At 45.0% G+C, this 24,414-nt stretch overlaps 1 protein-coding gene across 1 annotated transcript in view; it reads right to left on the reverse strand.

The window, feature by feature from the left end:
* Positions 1–23,949, reverse strand: part of rsrc1 (arginine/serine-rich coiled-coil 1) — a 179,231-nt gene extending 155,282 nt beyond the window's left edge. Inside the window, exons 1-3 of the mRNA XM_070436819.1 lie at positions 23,774–23,949; positions 19,024–19,094; positions 18,764–18,869 (exon numbers count right to left, since the gene is read on the reverse strand). Of these exons, the coding sequence (XP_070292920.1) occupies positions 18,764–18,869; positions 19,024–19,094; positions 23,774–23,949 (353 nt within the window). The remainder of the gene's footprint in view (positions 1–18,763; positions 18,870–19,023; positions 19,095–23,773) is intronic.
* Positions 23,950–24,414: the final 465 nt, after the last annotated feature.

Below are 24,414 nucleotides of genomic sequence, written 5' to 3' on the forward strand. Positions count from 1 at the left end.
AGAACGAGAGAGCGCGAGAGAGAGAGAACGAGAGAACGAGAGAGCGAGAAGAGAGAACTAGGAACTAGTTGCCGGCAGTTAATTTACAGCTTCTGGTTAGGGCAGCAGCCTATTGGGAAACCCGAGTCGGCGTTGATTAGAAACAGACGGTTGGAGATGGGCGACTGGCTGGAGATGGGGGCAATTAGGGAGGGCTTTAGATGGCGGCCATGGCGGCCTTATTGATCCTGACAGTCAGTGGGATGGATCCCTGAACACACGCACGCACACACACACACACACACACACACTGGGACTAGTATAAGATTTAGTGGGCTACTTATAGAGACAGGCTAGGCTGGCTGGGCCGGCCTTCAGAGCCACCGCTGCCTGTCACCGCCTCTCTCACACACACCTCCGTGGAGTGGAGAGACTACAGAGTGTGTCTGTTTTTTACGCATTCACACCTCTATTGATTCAGATAAGTCATTTTCAATGCACTGTCAGTCGGAGGCTGATGTGTGTGTGTGTGTGTGTGTGTGTGTGTGTGTGTGTGTGTGTCTGACTATGACAATGTGAAAAGAAGAGGAGGGAGCTAAGGTGTTATATTCTATCATCTATCATTTTATTGATTTGTCTATAAAAATGGTCAAACCTGCTGTCCCAGAATCATTATTGCTTCCTTCCCTCTTTTGACATAAAACTAATAATAGTTCTGTCACAAAAGTCTGGACAACTGTTGAAAACAGGTCCCCCCCTGTAAATATAATCTAATTCATTATGATCTAAAACGCAAAACTGATCCTGGATCAGCACTCCTACTGTGAGATGCTTTATACATACACTATGGACCCTGGAGAGTTCTACAACGTGTTCTAGTGTTGAACAAAGCTGGTTGTCAATGATGAGTAGATGATACATGGAATACTGTATAAAAAAAATAGCTCTTAATACAATACAAATGACTTTCAAAATGTCTGCCTAATACTGTGCTTGCACAATGACATGGCCATTTGCAAGGACACAGGTCTTAATAAGTAGCACATGAATACATCCTTCATAAAATAAATATAATCTTTAATCTCATAAAACGCTGCACTGTCATCACTAGTAATGGTGGTAAATCATTTGCCTGGCTACCCAAACTCCTTTATCCGGGCAAACGCTATGCCGTACCCACAGACGTTAGCTTCTTCTCCGCAACGAGTCTGGATCGGAGTACACTCCCCGACAATTTCTAGAATGCAAACCCATTTTAACCGTTCTGATTGGTCCCAGAAACCAATTGGTTGGGCCAGAGCCAGAACACACGTGGATAAAGCAGCATTTAGAAAAAGTTGTCATTGGCTTTGACCCTCTGATTGGTTAGAAATGATCCAATCACCGATGACTTTGTTTTGCACAACACCCATCATTTTGACATCACCACAAACGACTTCAATGATGGCAGTCTCAGACTGAAGTATGTAGCAAACATACAGCAGCAGAAGAATTCAGTACAAGTCGTCAGTCAAGTAAATAATATCGATATTCTACGTAACAATACTGCACACGTGCAAGAGGGAGAGAATCACCTGTGTTTTGCAAAGCCTTCTCAGAATTAGAGCTACATGAATACAATACATCGGAGAGTTCTGTACGAGGTGGTTATATCACCAGAGAACTGGTAAACCACCCAGCCTTAACGTCCTGGGGGAATATAGATAGGTTTATTACTCGAATCTGCCTCCCGCCTGGAAGATCCTCAGGCCAACCCACAGACTTTGGTGTGAAACTGGGTGTGTGGTACGACGGCGGATGTGAGACGAGGAATTGGACACTGTCCATTTTCTGTTTTGGTCTGTGTGTGTGTGTGTGTGTGCGTGTCCAATAGCTACATATGGAGAAAACACAAGTGCAGTCTTATTTTAGCAGCCAAGCAACTTGTGGCAAGCAGATGCAATAAACACAAAATCTGCGGTTGCTTTTCTGAACGGGGGGGACGGCGGCAGCCACACACTTCTGGGGTCTGTACCAAATTACATTTACTGTAGTTAATAGAGTGAGGCTATGCTGTTAAATGTCAATTTCATTACCAAGCCCTTCCCCTTGGAGAATGATTAGCTCGTTTAAGGCCAGGGGTAAATGTGTTAATGCAAGACACACAGATAAACAGCATCAACCCCTACCCCATGCCAAGGCCCTGCCTGTTTTACATTTTATTTGGGTTATTATCTCAGGAAAAAATGGTTCCCCTATGGTCTAAACATATTCTCATTTCTATTAAAAGGGCCTTGCTGTTTTCTCCCCCCCTCCTATTCGCCTAGCCAATCCATTAAATCGGGCTGCCGCTATTGGCTAGGGCAATTTTCTCAGTGAATTATCAATAAAGTAATTACCAGTGTGTTGGAGCAAGGTTGGGGAGCTTATCGCTGGGTGACCCCCCGCGCTCACCCTGGATATGATCCCTAACCACAACCCATTTGGGTAATTATATCGTCGGGGGTGTGTAGCCTGGATAGTGGTGTCGTCGCCCAGCGTTATCTGTCTGTATTATATTTCGGAGGCTAAACATGTTTTTCATTGAAAATTGGACATTAATGGCAGCAACATGATACCACTAGTGCTGGAAAACAGGCTAAAGACTCGACTGGAATCCGACCCTGGTCAAATCATTATTCATGCCCCCTCCTCCATGGCCCCCTGCCTCCCCCTCCCCATCCCCATCCCAGCAGCGACAACAGCCTGGAATTCTCTCTCTCTCTCTCTCATCCATCCATCCTCTCTATAGTCTTCCAGTTGGTGACTGCGGACCGCTACTCCCAGGGGACTACAACCACTACCCCTACTAACAATCCATACTCCCTATGTACAGTAGGCATAAGCGTAGGCATAAATGCTAGATCCACAGTGCTATGTGGGTAAATGACACACAGTGCATTCGGAAAGTATTCAGACCTTTTTCCACATTTTGTTACGTTACAGCCTGTTTCTCAAACGGATGTTCCTCAATCTACACACAATACCCCATAATGACAAAACGAAAACAGGTTTAGAAATGTTTGCAAATTTATAAAATTAAAAAAACTGAAATATCTTATTTACATAAGTTTTCAGACCCTTTGCTATGAGACTCAAAATTGAGCTCAAGTGCATCCGGTTTCCATTGATCATCCTTGAGATATTTCTACAAATTCAATTGATTGGACCTGATTTGGAAAGGCACACACCTGTCTATATAAGGTCCCACAGTGTACAGTGCATGTCACAGCAAAAACCAAGCCATGAGGTCAAAGGAATTGTCCGTAGAGCTCCGAGACAGGCTTGTGTCAGGGACAGATCTGGGGAAGGGTACCAAAAAAGGTCTACAACATTGAAGGTCAACAAGAACACAGTGGCCTCCATCATCGGGGGAGAAGGGCCTTGGTCAGGGAGGTGACCAAGAACCCAATGGTCACTCTGACAGAGCTCCAGAGTTCCTCTGTGGAGATGGGAGAACGTTCCAGAAGGACGACCATCTCTGCAGCACTCCACCAATTAAGCCTTTATGGTAGAGTGGCCAGGGCAAAAGCTACATTACAGCCCGCTTGGAGTTTGCCAAAAGGCACCTAAAGGACTCTCAGACCATGAGAAACAAGACTCTGGTCTGATGAAAACATGGCCCTCGAGACAAGTCTCTGAATGTCCTTGAGTGGCCCAGCCAGAACCCGGACTTGAACCTCTGGAGAGACATTAAAATAGCTGTGCAGTGACACCCCATCCAACCTGATAGAGCTTGAGAGGATCTGCAGAGAAGAATGGGAGAAACTTCCCAAATACAGGTGTGCCAAACTTGTAGTGTCATACCCAAGAAGACTCGATGCTGTAATCGCTGCCAAAGGGTGCTTCAACAAAGTACTGAGTAAAGGATCTGAATATTATGTTTTTCTTTTTAAAACATTTGCAAAAAAATCTAAAAACCTGTTTGTGCTTTGTCATTATGGGGTATTGTGTCTAGATTGAGGGGGGAAAACGATGTAATACATTTTAGAATAAGACTATAACATAACAAAATGTGGAAAAAGTCAAGGGGTCGGAATAGTCAACGTATGCCGTTTAGCAGGCAACTTTATCCAAAGTGACTTCTAGTACAGTGAGCGCATATATTTTTTGTACAGTATATGTGATCTCTGTGGGTGTCGAACCTACAACCCTGGAGTTGCTAGCACCAAGCTCTTAACACCTGAGCAACGCAGGACCAAAGTGATGGTTAGCCTTTATCTTGACTTTAGGGGAGATTTCCTCTGTCAGTCTGCTCGATCTCTCATTAATTGGCTATGCCTATGTGAAAGAGAAGTCTCCGATTCCACTGGCAATTGTCGTGTCATCACTCTGCTTCGATAAGTGGCTCTAAGCACCTGACTGATGGATTCTGTTGGGACTGCTGTACTATGACTGGACCTGAGAGAGACCAGGGAGACCACTATACCAAATCCTAACTTGGGATCTGTGCAGGCAACTCAAATGTGTGTCCTTTAATATCAATACACAATTGAAGAGAAAGTCAAAAGTCACACGTAAGTTGCTTTGGCCCCATGTCTCGACTAGGACTCTTCCCACATCATACAAGTACTGGTTCTTCAACCGAACCTCCAAATACGCAAGATATAAAAACCACATCTGAAAGAAAAATATATATTCAAAAGACAAAAATAGTTATTTCAGGAACTTCATTAAAGCGTTTACCCCCGCAGAGTTCTTCCAGCGAGAGAATACACACGCACGCGCACACACGCAAGCGTACGCAGCAGCCGTTTCCCACTCAATTTAAAAGTGATATTCATGATACGTTTTCGAAAGCAAAGCACCTTGAATGAGCAATAGCTGCATTTCCTGCTGCCAAAAGACATCCAAAACAGCTGGTCCTCCCCAGCGCTGTCCGCCGAACGCAATGCAAATATGTTAACCATCCAGCATTTATTACTTTTCAGTGCTCTTCAAACGCTGTGCCAGACACAAGTTTAATTTATGATATTCTCCTAATTACGATAGCTGTTGAAATCATTTCCCAAGCTGTTTCCCTCTTCCAAGCAGCCATATTATCTGTACTCTCTCTCACACACACACAAAATAAAAAGGAAAGCACATCAAATTACAAGCGGTGTAAAGTAGCTGATTGCTAGCACAATTAACACAGCAAAGAGCAACCATGAAAGATACCCCATAAAGTTTATCTTTCTCCTTCCCCTCAAAACCATGAAAGGGGACGGTAAATATCTGCCACAATCATCAGTCTACTTTAAATTAGCTCCCAGCTGGCAACTGTCCAACAGTCTGCTGGACTGAGAAAGAAATCGGCACCCATTTAAGCCCACCCGCACAGCCCATAGGTCAAGTCATTTAGCCAGGTTTAAAGGCCTTCAAAAGGCTTCTCAGATCTACATGAACCCACACGGCTAACTGGTCATTTTTTAACAAATAAAATAGAAAAGTTACTTTCTACGAGAGAAACAACATTTTATGAAATCATCATCTCTCTTCGGCACGGTTGACCTCCAAGCTAGCCCTGCTGGCACCATGTGCCCACTGTCACTCACCGACGACACCACAATCCTAAACTGACCTGTCTGGTGACCCCTGGCATCGCAGCACATCATGACGCCCTTCAGCAGCTGGAGTGAAAGGCGTGATGGAACGACTGTTCAGTCACTGAACCCAAACACAGGGTCAAGTGGAGGTCAAACCCCAAGACGAGGTGCTAACTCACTAACTCAACCAATTTCGCCAGAGCCAGTCATTCAACAACTCATTTTCTTATATTTGGGTTTACTCAAAAAAAAAATCAATTTTTTGGAGGGGGGTACAAACTCCAGCATTTCTTTTTCAGTTTTTCATGTTGTTTCCTTTTATCTTGGTTGCAGCAGACAGAGGAATGGTAGGACACACAGATATTTCAGTGTCAAACCTTAACTGTGTGTATTTAACAATTCGTCAAATCTAATCAAAATCACATTTTATTTGTCAAATGCCAAACACAACAGGTCTAGACCTCACAGTGAAATGCTTACTTACAAGCCCTCAACCAACAATGCTTTGAGAAGTTAAGAAAAATAAGTGTTAAGTAAAAAAAATTAAAGTTACAAATAATTAAACAGCAGCAGTAAAATGACAATAGCGAGGCTATATACAGAGGGTACCGGTACAAAGTCAATGTGCGTCGGCACCGGCTAGTCGAGGAAATTGAGGTAATATGGACATGTACGCAGAGTTAAACTGACTATGCATAGACAATAAACAGAGAGTAGCAGCAGCATAAAAGAGGGGTCTGGGTAGCCCTTTGATTAGCTGTTCAGGAGTCTTATGGCTTGGGGGTAGAAGCTGTTAAGAAGCCTTTTGGACCTAGACTTGGCGTTCTGGGTACCGCTTGCCATGCGGTAGCAGAGAGAACAGTCTATGACTATCCACATCGAAGGCACAGCAGTGGAGAAGGTGGAAAGTTTTAAGTTCCTGGGCGTACATACACATCACAGACTGAAATGGTCCACCCACACAGACAGTGCTGAAGAAAGTTGGCTTGTCACCCAAAACCCTGATAAACTTTTACAGATGCACAATCGAGAGCATCCTGTCGGGCTGTATCACAGCCTGGTACGGCAACTGCCCCGCCCTCAGCCGCAAGGTTCTCCAGAGGGTGGTGCGGTCTGTACGACGCATCACATGCGGTCTGTACGACACATCACCGGGGGAAAACTACCTGCCCTCCATGACACCTACAGCACCCGACATCACAGAAAGGCCAAAAAGATCATCAAGGACAGCAACCACCTGAGCCACTGCTTGTTCACCCCGTTATCATCCAGAAGGCGAGGTCAGTACAAGTACATCAAAGCTGGGACCGAGAGATTGAAAAACATCTACCTTCAAGGCCATCAGACTGCTAAACAGCAATCACTAACTCAGAGAGGCTGCTGCCTACATTGAGACCCAATCACTGGACACTAATAAATGGATCACTAGTCACTTTAAGCAATGCCACGTTTAATAATGTTCACATATCTTACATTACTCATATCACATGTATATACTGTATTCTATACCATCTACTGCACCTTGCCTATGCCGTTCAGCCATCGCTCATCCATATACTTATACGTACATATTCTCATTCACCCCTTTAGATTTGTGGGTATTAGGTAGTTGTTGGGGAATTGTTTGATTACTTGTTAGATATTACTGCACTGTCGGAACTAGAAGCACAAGCATTTCGCTACAGTCGCATTAACATCTGCATGTGACCAATAAAATTATTTGATTTGAGTAGGGTGACTGGATTCTGACAATTTTTAGGGCCTTCCTCTGACACCGCCTGGTATAGAGGTCCTGGATGGCAGGAAGCTTGGCCCCAGTGATGTACTGGGCCGTACACACTATCCTCTGTGCCTTGGGGGTCGGAGGCCGAGCATTTGCCATACCAGGCAGTGATGCAACCAGTCAGGATGCTTTCGATGGTGCAGCTGTAGAACCTTTTGAGGATCTGAGGACGCATGCCAAATCTTTTCAGTCTCTTGAGGGGGAATAGGTTTTGTCGTGCCCTCTTCACGACTGTCTTGGTGTGTTTGGACCATGATAGTTTGTTGGTGATGTGGTCACGTTCTGTTGCATAATTCAACAAGTGTGCCAATAGCAGGATACACTCGGATTAAAAATCAACACGCTTGGATCTAGACTACATCTATCTATACATACTTTACATCGTTTGCGAGATCAGACATAATATCACACAGCCCGGTCGATGAGAATGGGGGCGTGCTTGGTCCTCCATTTACTGTAGTGCACAATCATCTCCTCTGTCTTGATCACATTGAGGGATAGGTTGTTGTCCTGGCACCACACAGGCAGGTCTCTGACCTCCTCCCTATAGGCTGTGTCATTGTTGTCGTGCCTGGCTATGCAGTCATGAGCGAACAGGGAATACAGGAGGGGACTGAGCACGCACCCCTGATGGGCCCCCGTGTTGAGGAACAGCATGGCGGATGTGTTGTTCCCTACCTTTACCACCTGGGGGCGGCCCATCAGGAAGTCCAGGATCCAGTTGCAGAGGGAGGTGCTTAGTCCCAGGGTCCTTAGCTTAGTGAAGAGCTTTGAGGGCACTATGATGTTGAACGCTGAGCTGTAGTCAATGAATAGTATTTTCACATAGGTGTTCCTTTTGTCCAGGTGGGAAAGGGCAGTGTGGAGTGCAATAGAGATTGCATCATCTGTGGATCTGTTGGGGCGGTATGCAAATTAGAGTGGGTCTACGGTTTCTGGGATAATGGTGTTGATGTGAGCCATGACCAGCCTTTCAAAGAAAGTCATGGCTACAGACATGAGTGCTACGGGTCGGTACTCATTTAGACAGGTTACCTTAGTGTTCTTGAGCACAGGAACTATGGTGGTCTGCTTGAAACCTGTTGATTACAGACTCAGTCAGGGACAGGTTGAAAATATCAGTGAAGATACATGCCAGTTGGTCAGCGCAAGCTCGGAGTCCACGTCCTGGTAATCCATCTGGCCTTGTGAATGTTGACCTGTTTAAATGTCTTACTCACATCGGCTACGGAGAGCGTGATCACATAGTCATCCGGAACAGGAGAGGGAGACTACTCAGACAGCCACGCTTCAGACACAACGTGTTCTTCATTAGCAGGTGTGCTCTTAGAGGCAAGATGATGGGGAGTTTTTTCGCCCCAGTCCTTTTTATTTATGTGTATTTATGAAGTGGTGGAAGATCTGAGGCCCTTACCATAATAGTGTTTTATTGTTTAAATGTGGACGGTTATGCTGTGTGCTTAAGTGATTTCGGGAACCTCACAACTGTGGTATAAGAAATATCATAAACGCTGAGACGAAACATGTGGGCTCACTGTAAAAGGGAGGGGAAAGAATGTGCGACACAAAGCAGACACGCATTCCACCTCGGAGGGGGAAACCACACATAATTAAACAAATAAGTGCATCTGAAATATCGTCTCGTAAAACCACCAAACGATTCGTTTTACTCCGACAGAGTGAAACAAAAAAGAGAGAGTACACCCCCCCCCCATAAATAAATTCAGAGGTGATGTTGAGAACAAGGTGTCTCAAAAAATATAATAATAATAGGTTCAGAGAAAACTTCTCTGCGACATCTGTCGCTGCGGATCATGAAAGTGTCTGAAGCCGAATAAAAAAACAGATGCCGACAGATATTACATTTTATTACTGATCAATCCGGGGCTTCTTACGAGACGGCTCTCTAACTGATGAGTTTTCATCAGGCCGCACGACACACTGCAGCCGATTGCTGACAGCCCAATAACCATGGGGCTCACTTCAAAGAGGGCCGCATCAGGTCCCTTAAATCAACACACACATGCGAGCACGCACACACACACCATTCACTGACGAAGCTTTGACAGCCTGAGCAATATACTGCTCCTGCGCAGAAGCACTGAGGTACTCCAACGCACTCCTCCAACCAATCACAGAGAGGAAGGGTGGACACGTGACAGGTGATACATTCCTCCACTTCCTCTGCYTGTCTCCGACTTGGCCAGGAGCTCCATCACGGGACGCCCCTAGCCGGACGGACAGAACGAAGGAAAAGAAAGAAAGAAATACACTCTCCAAAACTCAAGCTCGTTGAGAAAGTGTTTCATTACTTTTCAAAGTGTCTGGATTTCAGTCAAGAAGCACAAGATCCCAATCTATTTTTTCCTAATGACATCCTTTTTTTTTTCAATTAAAATATTAGATGGATAAGTGAAACCACATTTCCCCCTGCCTGTACACGGGTAGAAGACAAGTGCTGCCTGCCTGGGAGATTCCATTAGTCCACAATTTGCTTGGCGGCTGATCTGGGAAGGGAAGGGTGGAGAAGGGGGTGACAGTGGGTCTCCTGACAGACCAGAGCACATGGCTCTGCTTAGCACGCGCACACAGACGCATACATTTATGCACGGGACACACAGGCATGCAGACACACAACGAGACAAATTGGGAATATAAGTATATGAATTGTTTTCAATTATAACAACTAGCATCACTAGTTGTCTAGAGGAGGCGTAGCCTAGGGGAGACATGTCCTGCAAAGTATTCAAACAAAGCTGTCAGTGAGTCATAAGTAAGACGCTGGTACCTGGGCCTAAGGCACTGCATCTCAGTGCTAGAGGTGTCACTACAGACCCTGGTTAGATTTCAGGCTGTATCACAACCCGCCGTGATTGGCGTCGTCCAGGTTAAATCAAATCAAATTTATTTATATAGCCCTTCTTACATCAGCTGATATCTCAAAGTGCTGTACAGAAACCCAGCCTAAAACCCCAAACAGCAAGCAATGCAGGTGTAGAAGCACGGTGGCTAGGAAAAACTCCCTAGAAAGGCCAGAACCTAGGAAGAAACCTAGAGAGGAATCAGGCTATGAGGGGTGGCCAGTCCTCTTCTGGCTGTGCTGGGTGGAGATTATAACAGAACATGGCCAAGATGTTAAAATGTTCATAAATGACCAGCATGGTCAAATAATAATAATCGTCCAGGTTAGGCTGTCATTGTAAATAAAAATTTGTTCTTAACTGACTTGCCTAGTTTGTTTTTATTTAACCTTTATTTAACTAGGCAAGTCAGTTAAGAACAAATTCTTATTTACAATGACGGCCTCCCCCGGCCAAACCCTAACCCGGACGACGCTGGGCCAATTGTGCACTGCACTATGGATTGTGATACAGCGTTCCAATACATCCATTGGTGTCATGAGAAGGGCTAGCAGCTAACCCATGTTCGAGTCTGCTCAGATCTTCGACAATGCATTCAACGCCATTGGTGATCGCTATGCGCCTAATCCATGTTGCTGCTAAAAACCCTGGTTTTAAAATGGTCCAACTGGCAATTGAGGAATAAATGTAAGTAGAATAGAAAGCTGTGATCCTGCTCTGTTAAGTGGCAATTAAACTGCTTTCAAAAGTGTTTTTCCAACAACTGGGCATGCATGTTTTCCTCCCAGTGCCACTCGAAATTTGTAAGTGCCCAGTGGAATATTATTTTCTCCCATAGACTGGGACAAGCTGACCAATTGAATAGGTAAACCCTTCTACTAGGGAAAGGGGGATACCTAGTCAGTTGTACAACTGAAATGCAATCCTATTGGATTATCTGGTGTTAATTACACTTGTTTTGTTTTTATTTAACTAGGCTAGTCAGTTAAGAACAAATTCTTATTTACAATGACGGCCTACCCCGGCCAAACCCGGACAACGCTGGGCCAATTGTGCGCCACCGTATGGGACTCCCAATCAAGGCCGGATGTGATACAGCCTGGATTCGAACCAGGGACTGTAGTGACGCCTCTTGCACTGAGATGCAGTGCCTTAGCCCGCTGTGCCACTCGGGAGCCTAGTTAAATGTAAGTTAAATAAAAAAATTAAAAGGGCCCAATCGTATGATAAGTGACAGAAAATGGCTATTGAATGGAGCAGCGTGTGTAGCGTACCGTACGGCTGCAGAAATGTGTGTAGGCGGTGGGGGGAGGTGGAAGATGGACATACGGTGGCCGTTCATCCAAGCTGAATTGAGAGGAAGCCATGGTCGTTCATTAAAGAAAAAAGAAAAACCTGAAAAGTGCTGAATACAAAAAACGGAAAACTTTGCCGGCCGGCTACTTCATGGGGTGACCTCCGGAGTCAGACAGGGACGCCCCCATCGGGAGTGAGTGGCACGGGAGGGGGGGACGAGACCAGTCTGGGCCGTGGGGTACGGCGTGAGGTGCCCCCTTTTCCCCCCTCAATTTCCCCCCACAGCGCCATTAAACCCAGGGTTCTGAAACCACTCGCTCCAAACAGCTCAATGACAACACACGGCCTGGCAATTAGAAATAATTAGGCAGTCATTTTGGTGGCAAGTCTTTTTAAGTGCATATATAACGATGCAATGATGCTTATTAGCCGGCCCGAGTGAGCCGAGACTCAAACGGCCACCGGAATAATTATGCCACTGATCACAAAGCGTCTGCACATCTCTGTACTTCACCTTAATGCGTTTCAAAAATCCACTTCATTACCTCCAGTAATTAATCCTCCATTAATTGCAGGAAAAGCCCAGTTTACCTCCCTTCGTTTCTAATTATCATCTTATAAATAGTTATGGTTCTAATTAATGTGTTCATTAGGCAGGATATTTTTCTCAAAGCCGCGCTCGGAGCCAAAGGTTCAGCGTCTCTCTCAGAAGCCTAACCAGCCAGAAGGTGAGGCCATTCTGGTTGCATTTTCTTTTATTTTACTACATTCAACCTCCTAATTGGCATTTAAAACCCAATTTGGAAGAACTTCAAGAAGCTTAAATGGAGGAGAAACGTAGGGAAGGGAGAGATTCATTTTGTATTCAGTTTTCCGATACCAGGGCAAAGAGTCTTTCTCTCTGTCTATCGCTGTTGTTCTCACACACTTTCTGTCTCTATCACACTCTGGACAAACGGGCGAGCTCTTTTCGACGTGATGAAATGAACGTACAGCTCATTGTGTATTAGGAGCTGCTGCCATCTTCCTCCGAAACCGGTCCAAATGTTGACTGACGGGTGAATGACATGTCTGTTTATTGAGGGATTTCTTAAGAGGTAGGAAGCTGCTAGTACTACAAAGTGAAAGCAGCATCCTGAGCTCTCAGTTTGAAGGCCAGAGTGCCGTGAACAACAGAGAGAACTGAAAGGCCCAGTCAAAGCGAAAGCCTCTGGACAATAAATACATTATCCGAGCGAGGTCAAGGCAGAACAACGGCCCCTAATATTTACAGAGACAAACCAATCTGACGGGTAATATTGGGTGATTAAAATACATTGTTGTCAAGGTTCTCTTCACGTTTCGCATTCAGGAGCCGCTGCTGTTTGGCGGACCAATCGGTCATCGTTTCTGACATGGGATGAATTTAGAGCAACGTCTAGTCGAGCTTTTTAGTGTCAGGAGGTTCCTATGAGATGCTCAAAGACCGTCTGAGTTATCTGTGGCACGGTTGTTTTTTTACTTGAACAACACACAATAGGGTCGGTGTAAATAAAACCAACGTAATCTGTCTACTCCAAAGCGTTGGCAAATTGGATTATTGCATTGGGGCTTTCACAAAGCCTTGTCTGTGTGTCTGTGTGTGCGTGTGTGGGTGCATGTGTACCTGTGCATGTGTGCGTGTACATGCGCTCGTGTGTGTACATGCGCTCGTGTGTGTGTTTGTTTAGCGGTAGAACAGACTGGCTGATCCACCGAGCGGCTAGGTTCCCACCCAGGGGAGTGGGGCTCGGGGCTGGTGCCGAGTGTGTGCCTGGAGGGTGGGTGGACGGTGGTGGACGGGGGGGTTTGGCAGGAGAGGGGAACAGTGCCTCGCGGCAAGCAAGGGATGAAAGGGCCCGTCCGTGTCAGTCACTTACTCCTCTCTTTGGTAAATAACGGTTTCTGACAACAAAGCAACGAGCAGCGCTTGACTGGCCTTTAAAGGGGATAAATAAAAAAGACTGGATGCAGAGGGGAAAAAACCTATGAAAAAGCCTCTCAGATTCTCCAAAATGGAAGCATGTATGAAGTAAAGAGCACACACCACAACCAAACCGGGTCATCTTACAGCTTAAACCAACATTTTGTATAAAATCGGGTATAATGAGAGAACTGGAGGAAACATATATCCCTCGCCACCTGTCTAGGAGGTGAATGAGAGGAGAAAGCCCAGTGGTATATCAGACATATATAGAGGAGAAGGTTGTCCTGTAAGCAGCATTCAAACACACACACACACTAAACAGGTTAGGCTACACACTCATTGCCGACAGTAGAAAAACTATAATGGAGAACTGCGATTAAAAAAAATAAAAACATTTGAGTTGTTATTTTCTGCTCTTACCAGGTACTATAAGAATTCACATCTTTCTTTTTCTACATCCTATTCTCTAGCTCTGGGGTAGAAACCCAGATTTGGGTTGTCATGTCCGCAACACACACTCAGATCGGATCCCCATAGCACACCACTGGGCCCAGACCCACCATACACACTGATGGGTAATCCAGATACTGTGTAAACAGCGATGACCAGAACTTTCTTAGCACGTTTTCAAAGCCCCCGTCCGCCTATAAATTCATTGACTTTTATTTTCTTCTCTCTCTCAGAAAGACCTGATTCTCATTCCCCCCTCCTCCACCCATCCTCCTCCTCCTCTCTACACTTGGTGACCTTTGCACAGGCCCCTAAAGTGGAGCAGTCAGGTAAAGCCATCAAGCAGATGTACTGTGGCCGCCCCGTAGTACATTACACCGGAAAGTTGCTGTGCAAAATAAATATTGGGCCATCACTCACACCTTGTGTGATCTTCCAACGGCGATCCAAGCAAGCGACTACTACGCCAACGAGAGGGTTTCCCATTCTGATCCCCCCGAGCTACGGCATACGCACTACCCCAACCTGCACACTAGTGCACTCCTAGGAGCGCCTAGCCCTTCCAGAGTGCCAGATTGGAGCGACAGTGTTTCCTGGATGAGTTCACTATCCTTTGGGGAGGAGGGCATGATAATTAGGGGCCCTCCGTTTGATGCAGATGACAATCACAGTGAACTAACCCCTCTGAGTTTACCTGGGCTAAACCCTTACAGAAGCACTATGCTCCCCGAACGGAACATGTCTCTGAAATATTAATGAGAGAAATGTAAGCATCTTTGCGTGCATGTATATGTATGTGGGTGGGTGCGTGCGTGGGTGGGTGCGTGCGTGGGTGGGTGCGTGCGTAGGTGGGTGGGTGCGACGTCTGGTGTTTGAGGTCAAGTGGTGGATTAGTAACGCTATGATGGTCTCCAATCCCTTCCTGTGAACCTGCCATTGATTTAACACTGACTGACTGACAGACAGAGAGACAGCCATGGCTTTAACCTGTGACTCTCCTACACCCCCATAACTTCACAAACGTCCCCTAAAATGTTCCTATGATCCCATCCGTAATTCTTAACCGTGTTGTCTTTGTTGGAGCGGGTTTAGTTGAGTCCAGATAGACGTGTGCTCGGTGCCTCGCCATCCCCAGTGAACTGGAGCCGGAGCGGTGAACTGAGCCATAACACCTCTCAATATAACGCTGGCTTGGAGATCTGACTCCTCTGATCAAAGGGAATAAACATTAATGACTAATGGATAATCTGCTACACTTGTCTGTTTTGCATTTCGGGGGGTTAGATTGGCCACCTCTGGGGGYGCGGGGGGTCTCCACTTTTCAAATCATTTTCTGATTGCAGAGGGAGTCGCTTTGCAATAGTAAACACATAAGTGCTTCATAGAGCATTATTATTTTTTCCTATATATATATGTATATATATTGTATTTATACATATAGGATTCTAAAGAAAGTAATATTCACCCCCCCACCAACTGTCCTAACCTTTTCCCCTGCAATATTTCTATGCAGGTGTTATTATTCTCATTCCTCTGAATAATATCCCTCTCGTCCCATCCTTTTTCTCTCCCCTCTCATATTCTATATCTCATGCCACGCGGATGTCCCGGGCTGCTGCGAGCGAGTTCCTCATATCCTGTCAACTTATCAATCACGGGGGCCCTGTCCACTCAATCCACCTCTGATTTATCAGGCAGCCTCGACCCAAACCCTTTTAACACGACAGTGACAGATAGCAGCCCAGACCATGGTAACCTGTTCCACTTTGTCAAGTCAGACATTACGAAACTTATTCCCCACTTAACATTCAGGTTGCTGTGCTCCCCCCACCCCCACCACCACTGTTAACCCCCTGCTTAAGCCGTTTACAGAAGGCTTTCCCTCTTTAATCACATTGCTTCATGTGTTAACACAGAGATATTATCAACTGTAATTCCAAATCTCCCTACTACATTGATGTGACACTGGCATTATTGCCTATTTGGTTCGGGGGGGAGGTGTTGTTTTAATCAACACTGTCGTTGGCGGAGCGCCACAAAAGAACAGCTGTGGTTTAGCAGTGTGTGCATGTATGTGTATACATATGTACAGTTGAAGTCGGAAGATTACATACACTTAGGTTGGAGTCATTAAAAACGTGTTTGTCAACCACTCCACAAATTTCTTGTTAACAAACTATAGTTTTGGCAAGTCGGTTAGGACATCTACTTTATGCATGACACGAGTCTTTTTTCCAACAATTGTTTACAGACAAATTATTTCACTTATAATTCACTGTATCACAATTCCAGTGGGTCAGAAGTTTACATACACTAAGTTGACTGTGCCTTTAAACAGCTTGGAAAATTACAGAAAATTATGCCATGGCTTTAGAAGCTTCTGATAGGCTAGTTGACATCATTTGAGTCAATTGGGGGTGTACCTGTGGATGTATTTCAAGGCCTACCTTCAAACTCAGTGCCTCTTTGCTTGACATCATGGGAAAATCAAAAGAAATCAGCAAAGGCCTGAAAAAAAAATTTGTAGACCTCCACCAGTCTGGTTCATCCTTGGGATCAATTTCCAAACGCCTGAAGGTACCACGTTCGTCTGTACAAACAATAGTACGCAAGTATAAACACCTAGGGGCCACACAGCCGTCATACCGCTCAGGAAGGAGACGCTTTCTGTCTCCTAGAGATGAACGTACTTTGGTGCGAAAAGTGCAAATCAATCCCAGAACAACGGCAAAGGACCTTGTGAAGATGCTCGAGGAAACAGGTACAAAAGTATCTATATCCACAGTAAAACGAGTCCTATATCGACATAACCTGAAAGGCCGCTCAGCAAGGAAGAAGACACTGCTCCAAAACCTCCATAAAAAAGCCAGACTGCGGTTTGCAACTGCACATGTGGAAAAAGATCGTACTTTTTGGAGAAATGTCCTCAGGTCTGATGAAACAAAAATAAAACTGTTTGGCCATAATAACCATCGTTATGTTTGGAGGAAAAAGGAGGAGGCTTGCAAGCCGAATAACACCATCCCAACCGTGAAGCACGGGGGTGGCAGCATCATGTTGTGGGGGTGCTTTGCTGCAGGAGGGACTGGTGCACTTCCCAAAATAGATGGCATCATGAGGTAGGAAAATCATGTGGATATATTGAAGCAACATCTCAAAACATCAGTCAGGAAGTTAAAGCTTGGTCGCAAATGGGTCTTCCAAATGGACAATGACCCCAAGCATACTTCCAAAGTTGTGGCAAAATGGCTTAAGGACAGCAAAGTCAAGGTATTGGAGTGGCCATCACAAAGCCCTGACCTCAATCCTGTCGAAAATTTGGAGGCCTCCAAACCTGACTCAGTTACACCAGCTCTGGCAGGAGGAATGGGCCAAAATTCACCCAACTTATTGTGGGAAGCTTGTAGGAGGCTATCCGAAACATATGACCCAAGTTAATGAATTGAAAGGCAATGCTACCAAATACTAATTGAGTGTATGTATACGTCTGACCCACTGGGAATGTGATGAAAGAAATAAAAGCTGAAAGAAATAATTCTCTCTACTATTATTCTGACATTTCACATTCTTAAAATAAAGTGGTGATCCTAACTGACCTAAGACAGGGAATTTTTACTAGGATTAAATGTCAGGAATTGTGAAAAACTGAGTTTGAATGTATTTGGCTAAGGTGTATGTGAACTTCCGACTTCAAGTGTATAAACAATGTAATTCTCCATTTAAGAAGAGCACCTCCACCCAATCAGGCTCCCCTGCTAGCTCCGACAGTCCATAGCCTCCGTTACCAGTTTCCTTCATTACCGCCATCTTATCTAACCTAATGAAGATATGAAACCGCTCCTTTGTGACTAAAATGGTTTGTCAATTCTTCCCTGTAGCCATACAACAAGTAAACAAGGGGACTTGTGCACAATTAAAAATGATAAAAACAGATTTAAACAGCAGAGTTGTTAATGACATGGACAACCATGCATGGAGCCTCCCCCCTTTTGTGTCTCCCAGAAAGCCATCCAATGACATTGTGTGTGTGTGTGTGTGTGTGTGTGTGTGTGTGTGTGTGTGTGTGTGTGTGTATATATGTGTAACAAACCACACGATAATGATGATAATAATAATAATATTTCAATAAACCATGAATGGATAATTATGTTTTAATTGCATTATTAATTAAAGCAGGTTTACCCTATTTTCTTGTGTTCCCAAAGAGGGGCGGGGACGCAAACAAAATGTGTCTTTGACCTCCTGGGTCTGTGTGTGTGCCTGTACTTCATTAACACAAACCAAAATAAAAAAGGTGCTGTGTGTGTGTGTGTGTGTGTGTGTGTGTGTGTGTGTGTGTGTGTGTGTGTGTGTGTGTGTGTGTGAACAGCTGTCACAGTAGTACAGAGTGGCTCAGAGAGTTAGAGTCTCTTTAATGACAGCCTGCCACGTTATAATGGCCTTCGCCACAACAGCAAACAAACCACACTGAGCTGCTACTGCCTGCTTGGCTGGCACTCACACACACACACACACGCACGCACGCACGCACGCACGCACGCACGCACGCACACACCAAGTCCCTACAAATGTGGTTTTTGTTGTTTGAGTATGTTTTGCTGTAAACGGCAAGCAAAATGGCAACATTCAGTTTGTGGTTGCTGGAACCAATCATGATCAAATGCCATTACATTGTGAAATTCAGCCAAAAATCAGAGACACGCACAGGGTATGCGTACGGTGAAGAGAGTAGAGTGTGGTGTGTGTGCATGCGTGTGGTAGTCAGACACCTATTGAAAGCCAGCACCTTCTACTGTCCATCCTCAAACCCACAAAACTATAGTAGTGCCACTGTAAACTCTCTTGAGCCCTTCTCTCCCCCCACCCATCCCCCCCGTCCCCACTACCTCAGTCCCCATCATACCTGCGGGTGCGGCTGCGTGTCCTATGGGAGCGGTTGGTCCTGCCTCGGTCTCCATCTCCGCTCCCTCCTCCTGCGGGACGAGCTGCTGTTGGACCGCCGCCTGCGTCTGACACACACAGATACACACACACACACACACACAGGTGTTTATTGATTAACCAGTCATTGATTAACCAGCGCTAGAATGACTCACTGTGCTGGTCTGAGTTTAGCAGCTCAAACTCGTCTTCTTCTTAACCACATATCAACCCCTCGCTCACCCCCTCGCACCCTCTCCCGTGTTTCCACGCCAAGCAGTATATTCTCTCTTATTCTCGGTGTTCTTACCCGCCTTTCACAACACGTTAAGACTGAGCAACAGAGAAAAAATGTCTCCCAGTCCCATCTTATACATAAATAACTTATATATCCCTCAAAATAATAATTTGGTATGTTAATTTCGGTAATGAAATAATTCCCTCATTACTTTCCATACCTAGCCCCCAAGAAGTGCCAGTGGTTGTTCATCAAATCTATCAAATACTTTTGTTGTGAGCGAGAGGGAGCGCTGTATTAGTATTTGCCGGGTTGGTTGGATCGCAGAAGCGGGTTGGTTCAGGAAGAAGGCTTCCATCGTGGCCTTGACTCAAGCACTTCACACACGGGTTCAGCGGAAGAAACGTGCAGGACGAGACATGTTATTTGAACTTGCGGTATACACACACACACACACAGGCGTGTGATGGTAATGTTAAGAAAACACGGCTGGTTCGCACAAAGCGAAAGCTGCCACTACGGCACATGAGAGGGAGTCTGCCTGTGTGCTCCGGCATGATGGAAGCCATCCAAGTGAATAGTGGGAGCAGGTTTGACATGTGCACTAACACTGACTGTGTGTTCCATGTCAACTCAATGGGTTGTGTGGGGGAGCTCTTTAATGCCTGGTGAACAGCTAGTGAACACGTGCTGCTCTTCACTGGAGACTTCAGTTAACGATTATCTTTACGCGTGCAGTGTGCCTTCCAAATGGCACCATATTCCCTATATAGTGCACTACTTTTGACCAGGGCCCATAGGCAAATGCAGACGTAGCCTCATACATAAAGGCCTAACTTAAGCCATAAACCCTGTATCTATTTTCAACCCAATATCCATTCCCTGGCCATGTCCAACTCCTTGATTTGACAGAAGCATTTCCTAGGCAGCGAATGAATGGCTGATTTAGCAGGAAGACTGAAGGCTAAAGGGTTAAACGGCTACAACCAGCCCCACCTCACTCCACCCAGACGGCCCCAGATCAGCGAGCCATTCTCTCAAGACCACCAATGATTTTCCCATCTTGCGTAATGGACCCTGACCAAAGCGCATAAATAATGACCATCAACCGGCCTTGTCTAAACGACTGCAGTGAGTGTGGAGCGTGTGCGCGTGTGTAGGAGGCTGTCCAGTATCCTCTGTTAAAGAGACCCTCAGCGGACATCATCAGCGGTCATTTACTCACAGACACTTTCTCTCACACACAGCCTGGACAAACAAATTCAAAAGAAAAAAAAGCCTGTGGGTCTAAATGATGGAAGTAACATCAACTACTAACTACTGGTAATTACATTTATTCATTGTAATAGCCTATGTCCAACAGGTAAATACATGTAAAGTGATGGTCCCATGTTTCATGAGCTGAAATAAAAGAGACCATCCACCTGACAGGCGTGGCATTTATAAATAAAAGGCCACTCTAAAATGTACCGTTTTGTCACAAAACACAATGCCACAGATGTTTTACATTTTGAGGCATGCTGATTGCAGGAATGTCCACCAGAGATGTTGACAGGGAATGTAATGTTAATTTCTCTACCATAAGCCGCCTCCAACGATGTTTTATAGAATTTGGTAGTACGTCCAACTAGGGCTGGGCGACATGGCCTAAAAATCATATCTCAATTTTTTCGAACTTTTCGTCGATTCACGATATACATCTCAATTCTCTTCACGTTTTCTCTAAATAAGCGTTGTTGTACAATTAAAAGGTCAAATCCACTGCATTTCAAACAGTCAGCAATAATCTAATGAATTCAGGGCTTGTGAAGTTATAGCTAGACTAAATATAAGCCCTCCACAATCATAAGACCAACTAATAATTTAATTATTTTATCAGAATAGTTTAACCTGATAGTTTAAATCTCCCACTAGCAAACCACCGTGGGTACTTCCTTTTCTTGTTGTACTCCTGTCATAAGGCCTATTAGTGGTGTAATTGAATTTAACAGGAAGTGGATGTGTGGTGCTGACTACAGCGGGAAAAAGAAGTACCCACAGTGGTTTGCTAGTGGGAGATTCTCATTGGGATATAGTCTGTCCTCACTGCAACTCCTCTGTCCTACTCTCCTCCGTGACCTAGAAACCGATAAGTGGTTGAGTGGTCAAGAAGAATGTAAATTCGTCAGTAGGCGAACAGAGGAGTATGCTCACCTCCTCGATTACCTACTTCAGCAGAGGATGCACAAGAGTATCCTCCTGGCGGCTAGCGGGAAGTGTTTTAAAATCAGCCACACCCCCTTTGAATCAGCTGTTGTCTCAAAGGATAAAAGCATGTACACATTTAAAAACAATATGCTACTTATCCGTTTATCGATAAAATGACTTGCTCAACTGGTTGACCACACTAATAGCCTATTACGTACAGTATCTGGCAAACCAAATGTTGTTTAGGGCCATGTTTGGCCCGCGAACTCCACTTTGAGCAACCCTGCTTAAATATAAAAATAAAATAAATAAAGTGATGGAAGACAGTGGAAGTATCGTGATGAATGAACTAGTATAGGGTGCCCACCCACTCTGCCCAGAGTTGGTGAAAAAGCGCTTTGCTGATGAAATTTCACTTCCTTATGTTATAAAATATATTTTATGAAGACAAATATGATTATTCATGTTCTGAATTGTTCCGTGGGGTCTTTAACATATCATTAACATTATATCCAAAAAGTCAGAATTCACAACCTAAAACATCCAATAATAAGCACCAGGCTCCCTTGACATAGCGGTGTAATTTTTTGGCGTCGTCGTCTTCAAAGTTGTTTCCACGGGTCGCAATTTTTTTTTTGCATGACATGACCTGAATTAAATGTAAAAGGCTTTCAAAAATAAAAAGCTTGGATACTGTACTATGCTTTGTGCTCTGTTGACAGGGCATAACATTTACATTTTGCTCCACCAGCCACTGTGGCAGGTAGATTAAAAAATCTATATTTTTCTTCATTTTTTTTTTACCGGCCAAAATATTTGTTTTGCCACTAAAATTACACCAACAAAACCCCACAAAAAACAATAAATGTACTACTAGTAAGAAGTAATGTGGTATATTGTTTCATTTCATTTTTTGTGACCCGAGTCTTTTAACCAAAATATCACAGATGAGACAAAAAATGTCACCTTCCCCTTAAGGGCGGGAGATTAACATGGTAGCGCGACTCGAGTCATGTTTGTGCCTGTGAGATTGACTAGTAGAAGTGTTGTCTTTTCTTCCTTAGCAGTTGAAACTCAAACATAGAACAACCTAGCTTGTGAACAAAACAATGTAAAAAGCCTAACAAACACAGCCCCTAGCCAAGCAGTGTTGAAGTGCGAGGTGCAATAGGCTACGTAGGGTTCGTAGTTCTTTGACTGTTTGACTGATTCATTTTCCAGCTATGAAACAAAACGGCAGAAATAGTTTGAGAAACAGCTACTGTTGCATTTACTTTGCTATAAGTGTGATCATACTTTACTATTTTTATTCACAAATGCGAGTGAAATGCTTGCACTGTGGAGCCCTGACCACCCGCCAACGTGGCTGATGAAATGGACATCTTACCCACCAATGCCAAAATCTAATTTTAGGCCCTGTCCGTTGTCCTTTCACAGAGATATGCTTGTATTAATTTTGAATTAATATGAAAAACGTATACTAGGGCCTCCCGGGTGGCGCAGTGGTCTAGGGCACTGCATCGCAGTGCTAGCTGCGCCACCAGAGTCTCTGGGTTCGCGCCCAGGCTCTGTCACAGCCGGCCGCGACCGGGAGGTCCGTGGGGCGACGCACAATTGGCCTAGCGTCGTCCGGGTTAGGGAGGGTTTGGCCGGTAGGGATATCCTTGTCTCATCGCGCTCCAGCGACTCCTGTGGCAGGCCGGGCGCAGTGCGCGCTAACCAAGGGGGCCAGGTGCACGGTGTTTCCTCCGACACATTGGTGCGGCTAGCTTCCGGGTTGGAGGCGCGCTGTGTTAAGAAGCAGTGCGGCTTGGTTGGGTTGTGCTTCGGAGGACGCGTGGCTTTCGACCTTCGTCTCTCCCGAGCCCGTACGGGAGTTGTAGCGATGAGACAAGATAGTAATTACTAGCGATTGGATACCACAAAAATTGGGGAGAAAAGGGGAGAAAAGTAAAAAATATATATATAAAAAAWTTTAAAAAACGTATACTAAAATATGAAAATACTACATGTATCAAAATCAATATCCATCTTCTCTCTATTGTTTTGTGTCCTGCAGATTTACCCATTGGTCAAAATATGTGTTTTTGATTGGACACCCTAAGTAGTAGTTCTATAAAGTAGTATTATCCTATTCAATTAAAACTGCCTTTCAAGAGTGGTGGCTGATTTTTTTAAATATATATTTTATGGTATAAGTTTCACTGACAGATTTTGGATAGCTAGATAGATATGTAGATAGAGGAGAGGGATAAGGGATACAGGAACAAAATGAGTGGCGGGACGGGGAACCAACCGTCGCCTCCATAGGCATATGTGGTCCGCGACGGTGGGACTACTACTAGACCAGCCCCCGTTACAGCTTTACACATCCAGTTTGCTCCTTCATTCATGCACCTCTGTTAGATGGTGAGGTAGCGACCTGTTCCTCTAGTGTTGTAAACAGTACACCTACCACGCATGTCTGTCCTTTCTGTGCTGTAGGCCTGCTTCCTCTTATATTTGCCAGTGTAGTAGTTCTCTCATCTACGGATCTCTGTAAATTGCAGTATTTATATATAGACCTACCTCCTGTCTCTCTCTCTGGAGCGGCTCCGCGAGCGGCTGCGTCTGCTGGACCTCTTGCTGCGGCTGGTCACCCGGCTGCCAGAGGAGCTGGAGGAAGAGGAGCGCCGTCTGTGCTTCTCCTTCTTCTTCCTCCTGCTACGGCTGTCCTCCTCGCTGTCAGAGGTGTGGCGACCCATTATCCCTCACTAAACTGGGTCGGAGGAGAGAAAGCATAAGAGGACGTCTTATTTAATCAAACACTCATTTATTGATTGCTCAGACGAAACAGTAAGCCCACATCTAGCCGATTAAACTTCACTCCACGATTTAAGATGGAGTTGAGCGGCAACTAGTGTGGGCGGAGTGGAGCTCTTTTCATTTAAAAAAAACTACTGATTTCAGCACCCAAAGATTAGCCTGCAATTACACACGACATTGTTATGTGTAATTGCAGGCTATTCTTTGGGTGCTGAAATCCGTCGTTTTCAGAGAGCGCTCCAGTCCGCCAACAGTCGCCTCTCAACTCCATCGTAAATCGTTGAGTTTAGTCAGCCAGCCTAAATCCTGCACTGCGTAGCTATACTGTGGCTAGTGGCTTCATTGTTTAATGTCCCCCTTCCATCCTCCAAGACTGACATGTAGCTGGCTAAATAACCTTTCTA

Source organism: Salvelinus sp. IW2-2015, linkage group LG4p (assembly GCF_002910315.2).
Source record: "Salvelinus sp. IW2-2015 linkage group LG4p, ASM291031v2, whole genome shotgun sequence".
NCBI classification, from domain to species: Eukaryota; Metazoa; Chordata; class Actinopteri; order Salmoniformes; family Salmonidae; genus Salvelinus; species Salvelinus sp. IW2-2015.